A 20401-nucleotide genomic window follows, 5' to 3' on the forward strand; every position below is an offset into this window, starting at 1 on the left:
GCTGCCACCATTCAGTGCCATTACAAATCTAGGAAAGAGCCTGGATATTATCTATTATAAATAAACAAAGAAAGTCTTCTTTTGTACACCTAGGATGGCAATCCTAGGGCTAAGTTTTATTTTTGGCTGAATTATTTCTTTTATTCATGCTTTACCTACAAACTCGTAATGGAAAAATATGTTTTGTTTTGCACTGCAAAGTATTTATACCAGATTTTTGTCCCCAGACAGCAGATGACACCGGGCCAGATCTGCACCGGATTCACGCCGAAGTCGGCAGCTCCAGTGCGGATCCGGCCAGGAGTCATCTGGATTTGGACTCGAATAAACTCGACTTGCCTACAACACTGATTCAAGCAAAATATATTTCTTGATTTTGGTGTTTAATGTGACTTTGTTTTCAAGAGAATCCCCCTTATACTGGAATTAAAGATTTTAGTAAAAGACACTGATAGGTAATTAGTGACTCGTTTATTGAAATTTTTCACATGACATTTGGCGTTTAAAGTGTTACAAATCACTTTTTGCAGTATACTATTCGCACGAACCAGACGGATGTTGCTGTTGATAGAATGACTTCCAGCCTCAATTGTACTCGGTAGCACCTTTTGAAATATGAAGTAGCAGCATTGACTACGTTTGCATGCACACTTATAATGCAATTGAGATTTTGGAAATTTTGCAATTAGACTTCATCTCATGTTAACACAATACTTCAATCAAATAATACGATTACGCTAATAATAGTGGCAAGTATAAATGTATTAAAAGTGGCATATGACATTTTAATCGCAATACACGGCCATGTAAATACTTTGATCACATCTACAGTACACCGCAATAAATGAAGTGCGATTGTGTTTTTGTTACCCTCCTTAAGTGCGAATTCATTTTAAACTTCACATTAGGACGTTCATACAGAAACGGCACAAAGAACGCAACAGCAGCATATACAGTAAAACTTACAGGCATTGTCATAATACTTCTGTGTTCGAATAACCAAATACGTCCATAGGAACGTGTTTGTCGCTTAACGTAAATATATTAAAATGGTGGCCAGCAAACCTCTTCATTCCTGTATACATGTAAACATTTTACTGCGATTAAGTCCTTACTCTGATTATTGGAAATAATCACATTATTGGTGTACATGTAAAAGTAGTCATTCTCGTTGCTGTTCTATTTGAAATGTACTAAAAGCCATGGTTTTCAAAATAAAATGTGATGAAAACTGTGCAACTATTAGCTGCTGTCTTAATGGCGACCTTCTTGGCGAGCATCTTCCTCATCTTCAAGATCGTCCTCTTCATATTCTCCCATTTCATCGGCGGTTGCATCTTGATACTGCTGGTACTCGGAGACCAAGTCGTTCATGTTGCTCTCCGCCTCGGTGAACTCCATTTCATCCATTCCCTCGCCAGTGTACCAGTGCAAGAAAGCCTTGCGTCTGAACATGGCGGTGAACTGCTCTGAAATCCTGCGGAACAGCTCTTGAATGGCCGTGCTGTTGCCGATGAAGGTGGCGGACATTTTGAGACCACGAGGTGGAATGTCGCAAACTGCCGTTTTCACATTATTTGGGATCCATTCCACAAAATAGCTGCTGTTCTTGTTCTGAATGTTAAGCATCTGCTCGTCCACCTCCCTCATGGACATGCGTCCACGGAAGATGGCCGCCACTGTGAGGTAGCGACCGTGGCGGGGGTCACATGCTGCCATCATGTTTTTGGCATCAAACATCTGTTGGGTTAGCTCTGGGACAGAAAGGGCGCGGTACTGTTGGCTTCCACGGCTTGTCAGCGGGGCAAAGCCAGGCATGAAGAAGTGAAGGCGAGGGAAGGGTACCATGTTGACTGCCAGTTTGCGGAGGTCAGCGTTAAGTTGACCCGGGAATCGCAAGCAGGTGGTGACCCCGCTCATGGTTGCAGAGACGAGATGGTTCAGGTCGCCGTAAGTTGGAGTGGTGAGTTTTAGCGTGCGGAAGCAAATGTCGTAGAGCGCTTCGTTGTCAATGCAGAAAGTCTCGTCCGTGTTCTCTACCAGTTGGTGAACAGATAGTGTAGCGTTGTATGGCTCCACCACTGTGTCTGATACCTTCGGAGAAGGCATGACACTGAAGGTGTTCATGATCCGATCGGGGTACTCTTCTCGGATCTTGCTGATGAGTAGGGTACCCATGCCAGACCCGGTGCCTCCACCCAAGGAGTGTGTGAGCTGAAAGCCCTGCAGACAGTCACAGTTTTCCGACTCTTTCCGTACCACATCCAACACTGAGTCTACCAGCTCTGCTCCCTCTGTGTAGTGGCCTTTAGCCCAATTGTTCCCAGCTCCACTTTGACCTGAAAGAAAGTCCATGTGTCCCAGTTTTACACACACAACCTGACAAAATTAACACAGACTCATCTTTTAGTGGTTTGAAAATAAATAAATTCCTGATAAGGTCTAAAGCCCGGAATACACTGCAGGATTTTTGACCTCCTATAAGATCATTATATTATCACACTGTGCGACATGGCTCGTTTAAACTCAGGTATGACAAGCATGTAGACTGTACGATGATGACACGGAAGCTTCGGCGGCTGCGTCACACGCTAGTGCAACGTCACCAGCATGTGCTCGTGATAAACAAATACCAGTATGCAGGTCGTAGCAACAAACACACTGTGCAGTGATCATGCTGAATTTCTGACACTGTCAGAAAACTATCGTAGGCTATCTTTGGACACAAGACCAGGAAAACGGTCGTCTTTGAACCTCTCTCACTGTACGACATACGACCACAGATGAAGAGCCACGATCACAGAAATCACGACGATTGTTTCACGATGGCAATCTTTCGTCTGGGACAGCCAATAATCGCGCAGTGTATCCCGGGCTTAAGACTGTGGCACTTTGGAAGACTTGTAAGACTTAAGGGCTTATTATACTTCTGTGTATGGCCTACGCCAGGGTTCCCCAAAATCTTACCCTGGAGGGCCGGAGCACTGCAGAGTTTAGCTCCAACCATGATCAAACACACCTGAGCACGTTAAGCAAGGTCTTCATTATCGCTAGAAAATCACAGGTGGGTAAGTTTGATTAGGGTTGGACCCAAACCCCGCAGCGCTCCGGTCCTCCAGGGCAAGATTTGGGGAACCCTGGCCTACACTGTAAGCTATGTTTCAGTTTTCATTCATACTTCTGCATCGTTGTTCATGTTGATGTGAAATTACACATGCAGACAGCTAGTAGGCAGTTTCCACGTGTGTAACGCAGAGCAACAGCCGAAGAAGCAGCAACTTGCCCAGTTAACCCACAAGTATCCAATATGGAAGGAAAATCGATATGAGAAAATGCGACACAGATCTTTTTGACCTGACGGGAGGGGGTTCTGGCAGACCAATCACAGTTTTTGCGGTCCAGGTAGCATTGACGCACCGTTACATTTTGGGAGAGTTGCATGTTAGGCTACGCCTTAGGCTACTGCCTAGGATTCACATCTCTGTGTAGGCTACGCATACAATCGACGCAGAAGTATAAAGGCCACTTTATAGTACAGGTTATATTGATTACTACTATGGTGCTTTAAAACATTTTCCATTAATTTCTATTAAATGAAAAGGCACACTAGTGATTGCAAAATATTTCCTCTTGTGTTTTACGAAAGGTTAATTGCAATAGGGTCTAAACTGACAAGAAGCTAAACGTGTGATTGACAGAGTCTTTAAGAGGTGCTCAAAATTAGTTGTTCTGCATTAACCAATCTGCAGGATATAAATAGGCTGTGAGAAATTCCCAGTTGCAGACCAGCTTTAGCTTCACACATGCACCAAATTTAGCTGAGTCACTTTACTCTTGTCAGTTGAAGAGGAACTTGGATCAAAGTATACATAATTGTTGCAGTGCATGTCAACAGTCTATTAAAATGGTATTCATAAACATACCAAATACGAAATTATCTGGCCTGAAGATTTGTCCAAATGGGCCGGAGCGTACAGAGTCCATGGTGCCAGGCTCCAAGTCCACCAGGATGGCACGAGGGACATATTTGTTTCCTGTAAAATGAAAACACAACCCAATTGATGATGTATACATGCACAGATAATTAAAATAATAAAGCTCTACATAAACTTTCCAATGTAAATGTACACAGTCAGAAAAAAATGGTTTCCAAGCTGTCACTGGGGCAGTGCCCTTTAGCTCTAGTGCACGTATGTATTGCTGTTCTTGTGTTGCTCTAATTGCTTATATTGTTACCTAATTTTTTAAGTCGCTTAGGACAAAAGCGTCTGCTAAATGATTAAATGTAAAAAGGTACAAATTTGAGGTACCAATATGAACTCTAAGTGCAAAAGTGGGCTTTTATTTAAAGTGTATTTAGGTATTTGCAATGATGCACTACAATAAACTCATTTAAGAAATCCAAAAGTACATGTACGCCTACAGCTTTGACCACACGTCTGTTAAATGAATACTAACCAGCTTAATCAAATGCAGGATCATCCATTTTGAGGACAACAGCAGCTACATTATAGATTAAAGCTCCAGTACCAGAAAGGCACATCTCGGCTATTGCTGAACAAATAATGTGCTGTTATCTCTTTAATTTCAAGTTAGCGATTCCACCGGGTTATTAACTGATGTTTAAATGTGTCTTTCTAAAACCACACAAAGGACTACTGCTGGCCATGTGTGGACGGATGAATGTGCAGCGATTAATTTGGGTGAGTCTCTGAAATGGCAAATCAATACTGCATTAGCGGAGAGTCAGACCAGCATTTGAAACGGCCAGTTGCTGACAGCTGCAGAACTAGGTCTATACTCAGGGGACGAAAGCTGGCAGAACAAAGCACATCTAGACACCTATAATGGATGGGACGGTGAAAATCTCACTGTATTCAGCATCTACTCACATAATCAAAAACTGACTGATGTGTGTCACATAAAAAACAAGTTATGTAAGTACGCTTTTAATGATTTTGTTGCTTACCAGACGCTTCATTGTAGTAAACGTTTATCCTCTCCAGCTGCAGATCACTATCACCTTGGTAACTGCCAGTGGGGTCAATGCCGTGTTCATCACTGATCACCTCCCAAAACTGAAATGTTAATGTTGCATGAATGTTAAGTACTGCATTTTTACTTGTGAATATTATACGTCTTTATCATTTACACGGCATGTTCGTGCATTTTCTATACCCTCCCACCTTTCATTATTCTGTATGCATTGTTACTAATAAAATGTAATAACAAATTGGAATAGAGAAATTGTTGTGGCGTATAAAGGCAACCATCTACAGTGATTAGTTACATTAACTGCTAAAGTTAGTTGACGTGAAAAGAGTGAAAATGCAATGTTTGCAAATCCTTTTATTAGATCATTTGTTGTAAGAGTAAGAGTAATAAACTTGTGTTCAGACTGAACTGTATTGTTTTCCATTAAAATGATTTCATATATTATAATATAATATTAATATTGTAATTAATATTATCCTGGCGCAGTACTATAAGGCAAGAATAATATTATAAGGCGAAGGTATATGGCGGTTTTAATGACTATAAAATAAGAAACTGGTCGCTGTATTGAGATCTCAAATACCCAAAACTTGTAGTTTGTGTTCACATCTTATTTTTTCTTTTGTTGAAGGGTGACTTAAATATTCGTTTCTTGAAACGGATGGAAATTGACCGGCTTGTGCTGCCTCTCTATATGGGGGGCCCCAATGTAAACTCAATGTATACAAGCTAAATCGCATGTATGATAACCAGTAAAGATTGCAACCTCGTATTTTCAGATTTTCTATAATTGTTTTTATCTTAAGATACATGGGGCGTTTACATGGGGCATGGTATTGATTGACTGTCATTCTTAAATTCTCCTTCCACCAATCGTCTGTGAAAGAATACAACCAGCAGCCATATCACCCTGTAGCCCAAGACAGCTTGCCCACTGAAGGGCAGGGCTGAGCCTGGTCGTACTTGGATGGAAGACCACCTGGGAAAACCAGGTTGCTGCTGGTAGAGGTGTTACTGAGACCAGCGGGGGGTGCTCACCCTGTGGTCTGTGTGGGTCCTAACATCCCAGTATAGTGACGGGGACACTATACTGTCAAAAGCACCATCCTTCGGATGAGAGGTTAAACCGAGGTCCTGACTCTCTGTGGTCATTAAAAATCCCAGGATGTCTTCCGAAAAAGAGTAGGGGTGTGCCCCGGCATCCTGGCCAAACTTGTCCGTTGGCCTACTAATCATCCCCTCATACTTATTGTCTCCTCTCCACTAATAAGCTGGTGTGTGGTGGGCGTTCTGGCGCAATATGGCTGCCGTCGCATCATCCAGGTGGATGCTGCACATTGGTGGTGGTTGAAGAGATTCCCCTTTTCATATGTAAAGCGCTATATAAATATAACGAATTATACAACGCAATGTTATCTGGCCAGTCCCTGATTTGCACTATCATTGACAAATGCGTGTGTTCGACTTCACACAGTGTTGCGCAGTCCGATACAGGCACGTATGATGTCAAGAAGTGCCACGGGAGGGCTCTCGCAGTCGGTCTCTCTGCAGCATCGCGCTAAGTCAAACACACCTTTTGTTTTGGGCACGGGTAAAGGGGTGTTTTTGTTGCTTGGTAAATATAATCTGCATGGCACAAAGCTCGGTGCTCGCCATTCAGTGGCGTGCACAGACCTCCCCAGGGATGGAAGGGCAAAAAAGAGCACTTTTTTTCCCTTTAACTGATGCTGATAGAGATGTAATGCATAACATAGAAGTAAATAATATTTATTAATATTTAGGGTTTTTTATTGACTGCTATTAAAAAAAAAACTGAGAATAAGGAAGGTAATTATGTGTAAATTATGTTTAATATTGTTGATATTCAAAACTTTGTTTTTATAGATAAAATATGTTTACTATGGTTTACCACAAATTAATAGCTTTGCTACAGTAACCATAGCTTAACCGTGTTATTTCTTAGTAGAAATGGTAATATCAATGCCAAAAAACTCTGCCTAGATGCAGAAAGCTTCAGCTATACCACCAAAATCTTAGGTTCATGCGCCACTGCGCTGCCTGCGCACATTTATCGGCGTATGACATCATAGTACCGCGAGAGTAATTCTAAATCAGCATGTGACCAGTAAAAAACCAGACGTTTCTCTCTGAAAAGATGGACGAAGCGCGCCCCGCCCCTATTGCGCAGCAAAGTCCGAAAAATATTCGCAGGTCTAGTGTGACCCCCCATCTAGTCGAACACTTTAAATCACGCGTCTTTCAACTATTTTTACAAGTTTGTTAATATTATGTAATAATGTTGTTTTTAGCGGCAATAGTAACATATTTTATTCATTATAATTATTACTCGTATAATTAACTGAGCGCCTCTGCTCAGTTAAGACAATAGGGGCAGGGTCTTGAACCCCCACGGCACCGCCCTTGTGCCTGCCACTGCTACTCCAGCTTTCTAAAGAAAATGAAGCGATTGTAGTATGATGACTTATATGAGCACCTTGAAACAACGCATGTATATTCGTGCAATGTGTCAAATGATCAAATTTGATTTGAAGCGTGTGCCGTGTAAACACTCACATTAATTCGATCACATTATTTGGTGATCATGAATACGATATTGATTTATCATTCAGAATGATTTCATTCAGATTGAGGCAAAAGGTGTCAAACGCATCTAGTGTGGCTCAGACTAAAGCCACGCACTCTGGCGCATTAGTGACAACAGCCACTGCAGACCTCTACCACACCCATACATAACAGAAAACACATAAAACACACAAAAAGTGCCCACATATATATTTCTTTTTGGACAATAACTCTTACTTTTCACTTTTACCGTTACTTTAAAATAAGCTAATGATTATTTGAAATTAAAAGTATTAGTCAAAGAAATAATGTAGTTTTATGAAAGTCTTACCTTGGCACCAATCTGGTTACCGCACTGCCCGGCCTGAATATGTACAATTTCCCTCATTGTGCTGGTAATGATAAAGGATGCTCAGTGTGTTTGTCCGCAGCTCGTTCTCTTCTGCCAGTTTATCACTGATTTCTACAGACACAGCGATTTATGGACCAGTTCATGAGGGAGCTGATTGGATGGATCCTGACTCCCCGTCAGCCAATGAGGAGCGGCGGGTTTGATGCAGTGATGCTGCAGCATCACGTGTTCACCCAACAAGAATACTGACGTGTTCAGCGTTTTTAAACGCCTATGTTCAACTTCATGCGACAAGAACCGACAGGCGGACGACATTAACGTACCGCGAGAGGGATTCGTGAAATCATACAGAGGAGCATGCTGTTAAAGCGCTCTCGCGGTGCTGTGGTGTCATCCGCTTGTCGGTTCTTGCGGCGACGCATGAAGTCGAACACACCTAATATCTATGTGAAAACACGGCGGCATAATAGTTAATCCACAGTTTTGCACTGCACTGTGTGATGTATAGTGACATAAACCTAACTATTTCATCACTAAGGTGGGATAAATATATATAAATGCAGCCCCACTTATTTCCCACAGAGGTCAGTATTGGATAAGAAGCCCAGCTGAGTTTTTAAGTCGCTCTCGCGATATGTTGACGTCATGCACCCGTCGGTCTGCTCACCGCCGCATGAATTGAAAGAAACACACCTAATGTTACTCATCTCATAAATTGTTATATCATATTGGTTAGAATAGCACTCGTTTGTCCTATTTGCGGAGTAATCGTCGAAAGTTATTAGGCTTGTTCGACTTCATACGGCGCCACAAGAACCGGCAGCCTGATGACGTCAAAGTTCCGCGAGAGCGATTTAAAAGCAAACTCCTCTGTATGATTTCGCGAATCACTCTCGCGGTAGTTTGACATCACACGACTGTCGATTCTTGCGGCGCCGCATTAAGTCGAACAAGCTTATCTCCTCAGTAGAAAGACGCAGGTAAATCAAACAATCTGTCTGTGTCACACGCACATACACACGATTTTATTATAGTTAAAGTATGTTACCATGTATTAGCGGTTTGATGGACAATATATTTACCAAATATACGGCGTTATATTGTTTCTGCAGTGAGACAATGGCAAATTTGTGATAACTATGGTGTTAACAACAAATACCATAGTTTTATTATGGTAAATGTAGTAACATCGTATACATTTTTCAGAGAATTAACTGTATGATGTCCCATAGGTAAATGTTTAATTTCTTACGTTTGAAGGCATAGTTAAAGCATGACTGTTCATTTCATATGACAATAAGTCCTCTATGTGCGTTTGCATGTAAAATTAAAAGTCATTACATACAAATACAGTGTAAATATTTGCTTGACCCAGCCTTAAGCACAATGTTGTTTGGTGTTTGTCAATTTTGGTGATCTGGACTGATGACACAACAATGGAGCTGTTTGGCCTACCCAGTATGTCACCTATGCTAAAGACTTAATATTTTCCATCGTCGTTTGTCAATACCACATTTCCAATCAACATTCTTTGTCTATAACACACAATAACAAGCCAAGAGACAAAGGACATTCAGACTTTCTTCAGTAATCAATAAATAGATTTTATTCAATAAAGTATATTACGACACATATGGTTTTATATACAAGAGCATTATTTATGTTAAAAAATGTAGATGAAACCCAAACAACCAGTGGTTGACATTCACCCTCGTGCCAGTACTCTTGGTCCATACATTCTGAGGGAATACTGCCACATTCAAGTACAAGAGGTATTCTCAAGCGATCACAAACCAAGTGCATTTGAAATATTTTGTATTGGACAACTAATCTCAAGTTTTCAGTTTGTTCCAATACATCAGACCATTGGCTGCAGAAAAGCTTAGCAGTACCACATTTGGCATTACCACAGTTTTGATAACCTCGAGGGTGCTATAACATACTAACTTCGAATTATATAAATATGATCTGGTTGATCCGCTAACCAGCAATTTAACCCTAAACACTGTTCCCTCATATTGCAAGCTGCCAACCCTGGCATGCTAAAGTGTAACATTTTCCAATATATGCATGATGCCCCACCAAAAACGTGACATTTAAGTATGAAATCTAGGATCGATGTGCTGGTGATGATGTTAATGATGAATGGCTTGAGTTTATATAATGAATGTTGCCACTGGCTAAGGAAGGGTCATTGCAACATAGCTTCCTCATATTAAGCTATATACTTTGAACTATGGCACAGAACCTGTTCGGTTTCAGAGCTGTGTACCGTTCAGGAAAGAATGTTCTTTGTTCTAATGTAACATGCAAACGCTATTGTTGTCTATATAGTGGCAAATAATGAGCTGAGTGTTCAATGTGGAGGAGGAATAGATTAGCGTGATCTTAAGGCCAAGTTTTGCTCTATAGCGCAGACAGAGGCATTAAACACTTCACACGCGTGAATGCAAATGCTTCTGGTTACACCAGCTCCATTTCATGGATCATTGTGTTAAAAAATGTGACAATTTATAATGCAATGCAAGTACGTGTTACATTCCTTGCTTTGCTACAAGGGGCCAGACAGCAAACATCAGAGTAACTATCTTCTACTGCAGTCAGTTTATTTGTTTAAATTATATGAATAAGATCATATAAACATGTTTGTAGCTACCAACACATGGTTTAATCATTTGAAGTTAACTGTCTATAACCCACTTTTCAATTTGATTAGAATTCATTTAGTGCCAGGTAAACATGACTGATGCGTGTTTTTTTCTTCCAAATGGAGTTGGATATCAGTATGAAACAATTCATTTTGGCCCAAATTGTTCATTCAATCCAAAATGACAGAATTCCAATTGGCAGTTAAGATATCAATCTTTTAGATCTGTCCAAACTATAAGGCATTGAAAAGCCAATGCATGTTAAACCAGTCAGCCGCGTGACAATCAGTCAAGTGCTGTGATTCTTTTAAGATTCAAGAGTCCTCCAAGGACTTCTTTTGACCTGAAATGCTAGTTGTTTAATGACTCATGTCGCCACCCATGTCGAAATATGAAATGTAACAAGTCATTCTGCTGTCTCTATAAAATAGTTAAAAGAGGCAATCAGACTGAAGGCCATGATATTTCTGATTTTAAAAAAAAGAAATGCATCTGTTCTGGAATCACTTATAATACAGAAACACAATTTTGGTAAACAAATCACCTTTTTTACTTTTTTACAACATTTTATAATCCTACATGCTCTGTGGCCATAATACATTTTTCTTGGCAATACTGTGGATCACCTAAACCTATTTAAATATTGAACATTAATAAAAAGCAAAGGAAATGAACTTTATCAAGATAAAATGATTAATTAGTAGAAATTGATATTAGGGGGCTGTCTAGTGCAGGTTGAGAGTCATATTACCATTTCATTATGCATTTTCCATTGATTTTGCAATGTTCAGAACCTGCTATTTTAAGTGATAGTTTTAAAATTACATTAAGCACCTTGTGATCAATATCAACCATTATGGGCCAGTTAGAACTAAATATACTTCATATTAATGTTCTTAGATGTGATCAATCAAAAACAATGGCAACAGCAAAACAAAACAAATAACCAAAAATGTGTTATTCCCAAAAATATGGTTGGCATATTATGAATACATTATTGCTGTGGGTTTAAAATAAGACCCACAAATAAAAGATGACAGTTCAAATTCAGATTTGTTTTCATTATTTTTTTTACAAGTTTTGTTTAAAATGTTCACATGCTTTGTTGTCATTGTAAAAGATAAAGTGCCACATACATTCACACAGATATGGTAACAAATGCCCAAAATAGCAATGGGCGCACACATTAATAGAGACAAAATAATATTTTCTTTCTTTTTTTATGTAAAGCTCCACATCAGTACCACAACAGCATAAATTACAAAATTTCATCAAAGTTTTCACATTCACAATAAGTCTGTTGCATACACTTGATTGAGCGTGTTAGACAGTTACAAAGTCTTGAAATAGTCTTTTGTCTGTTATAAGCATCTTTTGTATTCCTCAAAATTACACTTTCCCCACCAGAACCTGGTGATTAGCTTTATTAAAACAAGTAAACCACTCTGAGCAGTCTATTTTAAAATAAGTTTTGTCAGATTTCAGAAAGACACGTTTTCACGCATACTATTAAACGTGGAAGTGTTTTTCTTCATACATAATTTTGAAAAGGATCTTTGCCTTTAAAGGCACACTTTCCGACATAGTGTTGGGCTTCTGCGTTATTCTCTTGAAACATATACAGCATCTCCATACACATTTAGCATAGTGCTCTTTCTTGATGCACTTTATACGCATATTTTATATTATAAAAAGACTAGATTACTGGACTTCACAAATGCTGTGTTTCCAACATAATCCTTTGAGTGGAATTAAGTCTATATTTAAACTCTTATATTATGAGAAAAATACTTAGCGCTGTTCACATCTGACTACCCTTGAACTGTTTTCAGTTACCGTCAAGTCTTTAGACTTTGAAATTCCCAAAAGTCTAATCTAATTACTATGTTACTCCAATGTGAACTTGTCTCAAGTAATCTTACTCTTTTAATAGAAACTCAATGATAACACATCATAGTTTTGAATCTAGCTGCCCAAAAAGCAGACATCGGCACCACTGGACACCAAGGGATAGTAAAAATGTTTTGGGCATCGACCTACTAATGGTGGTTCCCTTTTAGTCAAATCATTTTATACCTCATCTTTGTTTTGCTTCTCCTGGGTCATGGCTCCTGGAAAGCAAAGATACTTCTCCCACTTGAAATGACCATCACGAGGCCTCCAAGTGACGAGAACTATCTCTTAAAATAAGGCTGTCAACTTGGGTGGAATGAATTTGACTGTCATAAGGATGACACTTCGTTGGCAGTGCTGGTTTCTGTAGTGGTAAAGTCAATGGCTGAAGGTACACCCAAGTCTATTGGTGAAGAAACGGTCAAGCTCATAATGATGGGGGTGCCTGATTCTGTAACAGAGTCTGTTCCTGAAGCATGAGGCGTGGTTGAGTCCACTGTGGTTGAAACTGCTGTGCTAAGAAGACCAGCACCATTATTTATGGTTGTTGATGGCTCAAGGGCAGCTGTTGAAGAAGGGCCAGAGTCTATGGAGTCCATTGCAGAGGGAGCATGACAGTGTAAAAATGGAATGCCGGAATCTATAGGCGAAGAGAGGGATTGAGCTGGGATGGTATGTACCTGGGAATCTAGTACTGGTGGTAATAAGAGTTCTGTTGGGGAATGTGGTTCATCGGTTTCATTGGCTAGATAAACAGAAGAGTCTTTGGAGAAAGGGGGAGTGGGTGACTGTCCAGTGGACAGGTGTGATGGATCAGTCACACTTAGGTTGCACAGAGGAATAGCATCTTCTATTGGGGCATCTAAAGAGTCCTCTGCAAGCTGAATGTTTGAGTCACTGACAATACAAGGCAATTGAGAGTCAAGAAGAGGACTTGAAGAGTCCATCTCAGGTTGGAAGTCATTATCATTGGCAACTGGCATTGGAGATACCGCAGTGGGAGGATTAACTACATCTAGAAATGCAAGAGGTAGAAGCTCATTAGATGAGGCTATGGAATTATCAATCAAAGAAGTTGCAGGGGACTCTTGTACCGAATCAGTGATCAAAGACTTGTCCACAGTGGAAAGAGGTAAAACGTCTAAAATAACATCAGGGGGAGACTCCATTTTAGATGCACGAAGAGAATTAATAACGACCGGTGTAGATGTGTTTGGGATCGAGCCCAGGAGAGGGTCCTCTACAGACGAAGCCGGGGACTCGTGCATGACGACAGTTGTGGGATACTCTTCAGTGGTTTCCTTTATTTCATCTTGCTCATGGGAAGAAGTCAACTTCTTCATATTGAGGAGCTGTACCGGACCAAGTGGTTGATGGACAGGGACGTCAAGGAGTGCATGAATATCGATGGCGGATGACGCTGTAGAGTCCATTGTTGAAATGGCAGTCGCAGCTGCTTCATGGAGAGGCGTGTCACCAACCCTCGCATACTCGCGGCTATCAGACTTGGTCAGCAGAGAGCGCTCTCCTGGCTTGCGGGGTGGCAGTAACGGTTGGCGCGTATAACTTTCACCATCAGCCAAACTTTCTGGTAGAGGCTGATTTCGAGGCTCTGGCAGCAGCAGGATGCAAATGATGCAGATAAGAGTGCAGCAGGCGAAAATCACGTGATGCAGGAAATAGCCTTTCTGGTTATGCAGCTCCATGATGGGTGCTGTCAGCATGCCAAAACCGGCACTGGCAAGGACCAGACCTAGACCACCACCCCTTTTAGGCATAGAAGGGAAACAAGGTTATGGGCATAAAATGAACATACAATAACCAACAAGCTTATTAAGCAGCAGATATTTCAATGAAAACAAACAAGGTTTTTTTTGACATTTTAAAGCACAGCTTCATATTTCTGTATTGTAGTTGTGGAGAAATCTGCATCCTCCGAAACCTAGCACAGAATCAACTCAGAGGCGACCTGCAAAATCAAGTACTGTACCATGCAAATTGTCTCTATCACAGATTTTGTTCTTCCCCTGGGCCTTGATTGCTTCAACAATATACCTTCCCAGATTTCATGCAACCATTGAAACAATGTTAAAAATTGTTGATTTGTCAATGTTAATATCATTGAATCAATATCACGTTTGCACCCTCCATTAATATTGAAAAAATATTGAAATTTCAACAAATCACCACCACCGTGACCAGTGTTTGCCCCAGCTAGGTCATTGACTCTTGACATTATCTAAGCAATTATTTTTTATTTTCTTGTTTTAGTGTTTGTATGTGTTTATGTAGAAACACATGTGCATTGGAAAAGAAAGGTGTGTTTCAAAGTTAAGTTGAAACTTTTTGTGAAGATGTCAAAATAATAAAGCAGCCTTACATGATTATGTTGATCCATTTGTGAGAATTATAATTGTTTTGGTTTGTAAATACACCGTGACAAGACAAACAGAAAAAATGCTGACACATTCAGACATCATTACTCATCCTACAAATCTCAACAATGGTGACAATCATCAAACAAATTCAGATAAAACAATCAACTGCAATGCATGCTGGGAGTCATAAATTAGTTTAGTACTACAATGAAACCCAGCATGCATTGCAGCATGAAGCTTTCTTTTGTTGATCGTCACCATTGATGAGATTCATAGACCGATTCATGATGGCAGATATAGATTCAGTAGTTTAACCTTCTAAATGTGTTTTTATAATTCTCAAAATAACAGACATGACACTGCTTCCAACTAGTACTATAGTATCCATTTCTTACAGATCATTAACAGCATTTCATTAAAATAATTTAGATATATCTACAAGAATTAAACTACTTGATAAAATTAGATTTGTTTTTTTGTCACAGCAGATGTATTTTAAAACATTGCTTCAGCAGCCAAAGAAAACTTACCATTAAAACACAAGAGTCAAGGGCCCAACCAAAGCAAACACCGACCACAACAATGGTGATTCGCTGAAATTTCAATATTAATGGAGGGTGCAAACGTGATATTGATTCACATCCCTAGATTCAACATAACTGTAATAAAATTTCCAAAAAAGATCAGTTATGCGAGTCACTGCTAAGGTCACTCCCAGAATGGGGAATTCAAGTGGATGCAAGTTTCATAGTCCTGATTGGTTGTTGACAGAAACAGGATGTCTGAACCTTAAATCTGAAGAACTTAAGCAGACCTCTGACCCTTGTTGGTTTTTCCCTATAGCCGTCTCATAAGTCCTGATGTTTCATGACTCACCTAATAACAGTAGGGGTAATTTCAGCACAAAAGAAGATGCTTAAGTTGCTGACAGCATGGGAGGAGAACATGCCGATAATGGAGAAAGCCACTGAAAAGTTGGACTTCAGCGTACCAGAGGATTCTCCTGTAGAAAGAGAGCGAGAAAAACAATCATGAGTAATTGGTGACGTTTTCCAAGAAGTGCATAGATTAACATATATACATTAACAAACATTATCTACAATCAACTAAAATCAAATATACAAGGCTATTTAATCTTCAAACAGTTTAGAAAGATGTTTCATGCGGTGTGGGAACACCTCTCTTCGGATTTAAATCTAGTCTGGGTCATTTCTCAATCCTAACTCTCACAGGTGTATTTATGCATATCTACTTTGGGTCAGGTTGCTCAAAATGGATGTAAATACCAGGCGTGGCAACACTATTTCCATAGTTCCCATTAGACATTTTACTTTGCAAGCAAGTTTGAAACTTCTTGTCAACTGTCATTCATTACAGTATTAGTTAGGCGTGGGAATCGTTTGGACCCCTCATGATTAGATTTTTATGGCCCCGATTCGATTCAGAATCGATTCTCGAAATACTAATTAGCATATCCACCACCAGACTTCTTGTTTTAAAAGTTTTTGGGCTCTATCATACACAGATTCAACAGATGTTGTTGATTAAAGTCAACGGTACATTCGGGAAAGTTAAAATAGGGGCCACGCATTCTCCTCAAATACTTTAAATGAAACCTTTGACCCTATTATTCCAAAATACTCACATAATTAAAGGTATTGCGGAGGATTTTATTTTTCCGGGTGGATCATTAAGACTATTAGTCCTACTAGTTGTCAATCAAGAGTGTTGCGCAGTTGCATTTTTTTAAAAAGTGGAGAAGGCGGTTCTTTTCTAAAATTCGAGAAAATCCTCCGCTACACCTTTAATTAAATAAATTAAATCGATGAGCAAAGAAAAAAGATGGGCAGTAATCAACTCAAATGTGACTTAAATCTGAGCTAAATGTTTCCAATTTGTTTCCAAGTATTTTCTGGTAAGGTTGAATGATCACATAGGACAAATTCTTGCACTCTTCCCGCAACAGTTAAGACAAAAGCATGTCTGTAAATCCATTAACGTCATTGCAAGAATTTTTCAGCACTGATGTAATCTGTTAAAACAAGTTTGCATACAATTTTATCAGATTAGATTTTTTTTTGTAGATAGAAAACACTTTAATCATATAGACATTGGAACACAAAAGAGAGGTTTATATAATGCAGTGGCCAATGTTGATGGCAGAGTTTCAACCAAAGGAGGGACCCATGCGCAATATCTGCAATATCAGTAATAGAGGATTTGGGGATGGGCCCATTTGGTTTGGGCATCGCTTACATTTTATTCAGAGAATGTACAAAATCTATAATCAGCTAAGTCTGCCTGGAAAGATTTCTTGTTAATTTGCATTTTTATTAGACTCTTAATGGATTCTGCGCAAAAACTGGTATGTCTGAATGGCCTGAGGGAAGGATTAAGCGGATTTGACGTGAAAGTGTTTGATGAACGTATAGTACACGTCGAGATAATCATTATCTCATTTAGCAAGTTTAGCAACTTTTGCATCTGAACTAATATAAATCTATGATCAAATCATCTTTCATCTAAGAAACAAATAACTGTTTTCTGGGAGTGTTCTTGTTGACACCCAACGCAATATAAGGTTTGTGAACTCTCAGTAACATCATTGTAATTCCAGCGAGCGTATAGCCCGAGGAAACAACAACTGACTGCACTCTTTGTTCTTGGCTCTGACAGCGGGATAGATTCCTGCCTCTGTTAACACTGAGAACTGATTCTCGAGTCGAAGGAAAGAAGGACCACCGCAAGCTGAGGCAGGCAGGCAGGCAAGCAGGCCACAGCTGGTCTTTCAAAAACATCCTGAGGGGTCAACTATTATTACAACCACTAGATATATTAAGAGAAAGGAGAATAGTAATCTTCTTAAAACGAAACTAAGACGATGGAATTCAGATTCAGAGATAAAATGCTTTCTTTCTGTGACTGACAATGAATAGGAATTGGCTGAAATTCATCCTTTGTGTTCACATTACATTATGTCTTAACCAAGGCATGTTGTTACAAGTTTCCACAAAATGTTATCATGAGGCAGCTACCTAGAACAACGTAGAAACCAACCAACCAAATGTCGTCTTGCTTTCGATAGCTGGGCAAAACTCATGATAGAAACAATAACATTAAAGGGCCGACTGCAGGCCTGGATTGGCCACAGGGAGGACCGGGAGAATTCCCAGTGGGCCGGTCAGTTTTTTTTGGCCACAAGGGCCGGTGTTGTCATGCCACGTGTTGAAGGTTGCTGCTGTCCCTATGCTGCCAGTACTTAGAGCAGCCCCACTCGCATAATTTGCAGGTGAAAGATGTCCCCACCGCTTTATGCCAAAGTTGATCGTGTCCCGAGTCCCGACCACTTATTGGACGAATTCTTGCATTAGGGTTCATTAACATTTGCATAGAAAACGCAGGACGTGGCGCGTCTAAAGCGATCGCCTGTGAACATGAGTTTTGTTTCAGAAGGCTTTTTTTTCTGCGCTTGCCGCGCGTATATATTTAAAGGATTTAAAGTATTTTACACTTAAAGCCCTGTTTTCAGATTGTTTATGATGAAATGGAACGGTTTTGACTGAAATTTGGACATATGCTGCTGGCCCAAGAATTTTCGGTTTCATAGGTGCACTGGAACAATCCTTCCCAAAATGCATTAAACTGTCATTTACAAAGACGTGAAACTCACCGAGTGGTCAGGGGTGTTCACTGGTATGCTCACACAAAAATCGCCGCAAAAGATGCCTTCCATTATTTGAGAGCTTGAATAATAGACACTCCAGCCCAGTTGGTGGTGATAATCGCCTTCGCCAATTGCAAAAATACAAACAACGTTCCCGGCGGCCCGGGGGAGGAGTAATACTGTACCTCACAGCACATCTAATGCAAGTCAATGGAGTTGGACAAAAACTATGATAAAACCTGTTGAAAAGCAGCTTTTGCAGCGATTTTTGTGTGAGCATATCAGTGAACACCCCTGACCAGGACTGATTGTTCCAGTGCACCTATGTAGCCATTGTAGAGGTGGGAGGTGATACAACAAACACCCGAAAAAAACTTTCCATTTCATCATAAACAATTTGAAAACAGGGCTTTAAGTGTAAAATACCGAACTTGTCCTTTAACATAAACTTGAGCGCGACTTAATATGAATGGCCTCTAAAAGGAAAATTATCTACAAATTGTATTTTTTTTAAATCTAAGTCATTGGTGTAATAATGAATCGTTTATTAATAATCATTTGCCTATTCATCCTATATTGCAAGAAACAAAAATCTATTTTATGCAAAACTCATCTTAGTTTATTGGATAAAAGTAAGTTTTATATGAATATGATGTTTTTTTCAATTAAAACTAAATGTTGAAAATCCATATATATTTTTATGACACAAGTAAGGCCTACCTTACGTTATTTGACAATATACATGATCTAAGTACTAAAAAATTAAGAAAGATTAAATTTTTCCATCGCTTTCCCTATACTTTATAAATCTTGCTAGTGTATTGTTGTATATCAGTGGTTTCAAAGCTTTTTCAACCAACAGGTAATCTTAAAACCCAGCATTTTTAAAGAAAATAGAAATATAGGCAAAAACACAAACACATTTCTTCTCTTTCAATAGTTTTTGAATAAGTTTAATTGAATAATATTAAAATACCTTATGGTAGGGCTGCATGGCAAAAATCATAACTGTTTAGGCTACTGTATTTGCATATGTAAATTATATATTTGAGAAAATACAATGAATTGCAAAGCTTCAGCGAACAGTGCACTATTGCATACTACTGAGGATTTAATTATATTATTTTAATATAGTCTGTCATGAACTAAAGTGGGCCGGTCTAATGCTGAGTTTACACCAACCGCGTTTCAGGTGTCAAAATCGCATCTACCGCGCGTGGTTTGCCGCTTGAACAATTTGGATGCATTCGCTCGTATAGAGCGGAGTAGACGCGCGGAAAAAGCACTCATTTGACGCGCATCACTTGCCCCTTGTAGGAGGGGCAAGTGCTATGCGGTTGTCTGTTTGCAAGTTGACTGATGTTGATTGTGCATTTATCGAGAGTTACCAGTTTGTATTTGGTCACCTTACTATAGGGGGAAAATAAACGACGCGGGTCGATAAACGTCACGTGACTCAAAAGTGAAATGTGTATTTACAACTTACCAGGTTGCCCAATCTCCTCACTGACACCTTTTTATTCCTGTCTCCTCTATAGAAATAACAACTTGTGTGGAATAGCTCCGGGTGACTGCTTATGGACAATATCAAGCGTTGGTTGAATGAGTGACTCCGGGCAGGGCTGCCACCACAGCAGCAAGCAGGCTCCTGATTGGTTAACGCGGCGCGAAATTCCTCCAAAATAAAATTTTTTCAACTCGGGCGTCAGCCGCAAATTCGCGTGAACCGCAACATGCACAAAAAGCACCATTCGCGCGTACCGCGCACAACGCTCAATTCCGCGCCGCAGGACCTCCTGGCGCGCGTCAACGCATCTTCACATTGACTTAACATTGAAATCACTCACGCTTCACGCCTCTACCGTGGTTGGTGTAAACGCAGCATAAG

General features: G+C 39.9%; 3 protein-coding genes across 5 annotated transcripts in view; 1 reads left to right on the plus strand and 2 right to left on the minus strand.

Annotated features, from left to right (window-relative positions):
• ssx2ipa (synovial sarcoma, X breakpoint 2 interacting protein a) overlaps positions 1 to 20401 on the plus strand; it is a 47350-nt gene that overhangs the window by 10244 nt on the left and 16705 nt on the right. Inside the window, exon 14 of one of the 2 annotated variants that reach the window (XM_055201474.2) lies at positions 228 to 459. The exons of the other annotated variant lie outside the window; for it this stretch is intronic. The gene's annotated coding sequence lies outside the window, so the exon portion shown is untranslated. Of the gene's footprint in view, positions 1 to 227; positions 460 to 20401 lie in introns of those variants that run through there. 2 annotated transcript variants of the gene reach the window in all.
• On the minus strand, positions 455 to 8068 carry tubb2 (tubulin, beta 2A class IIa). The gene is made up of 4 exons (XM_055201478.2): positions 7910 to 8068; positions 4970 to 5078; positions 3924 to 4034; positions 455 to 2339 (listed from the first exon to the last, which is right to left on the minus strand). The coding sequence occupies exons 1-4, from the start codon at positions 7964 to 7966 to the stop codon at positions 1255 to 1257; spliced, it is 1362 nt and encodes a 453-aa protein (XP_055057453.1). The 5' UTR covers positions 7967 to 8068; the 3' UTR covers positions 455 to 1254.
• slc22a23 (solute carrier family 22 member 23) overlaps positions 9514 to 20401 on the minus strand; it is a 79263-nt gene continuing 68375 nt past the window's right edge. For both annotated transcript variants that reach the window (XM_055201466.2, XM_055201453.2), the window contains exons 9-10: positions 15726 to 15852; positions 9514 to 14238 (exon numbers count right to left, since the gene is read on the minus strand). In XM_055201466.2, coding sequence (XP_055057441.2) covers positions 12801 to 14238; positions 15726 to 15852 — 1565 coding nt within the window. In that variant the 3' untranslated portion in view covers positions 9514 to 12800. The remainder of the gene's footprint in view (positions 14239 to 15725; positions 15853 to 20401) is intronic.

The sequence above is a fragment of the Misgurnus anguillicaudatus genome, chromosome 2 (assembly GCF_027580225.2).
Source record: "Misgurnus anguillicaudatus chromosome 2, ASM2758022v2, whole genome shotgun sequence".
Taxonomy (NCBI): domain Eukaryota; kingdom Metazoa; phylum Chordata; class Actinopteri; order Cypriniformes; family Cobitidae; genus Misgurnus; species Misgurnus anguillicaudatus.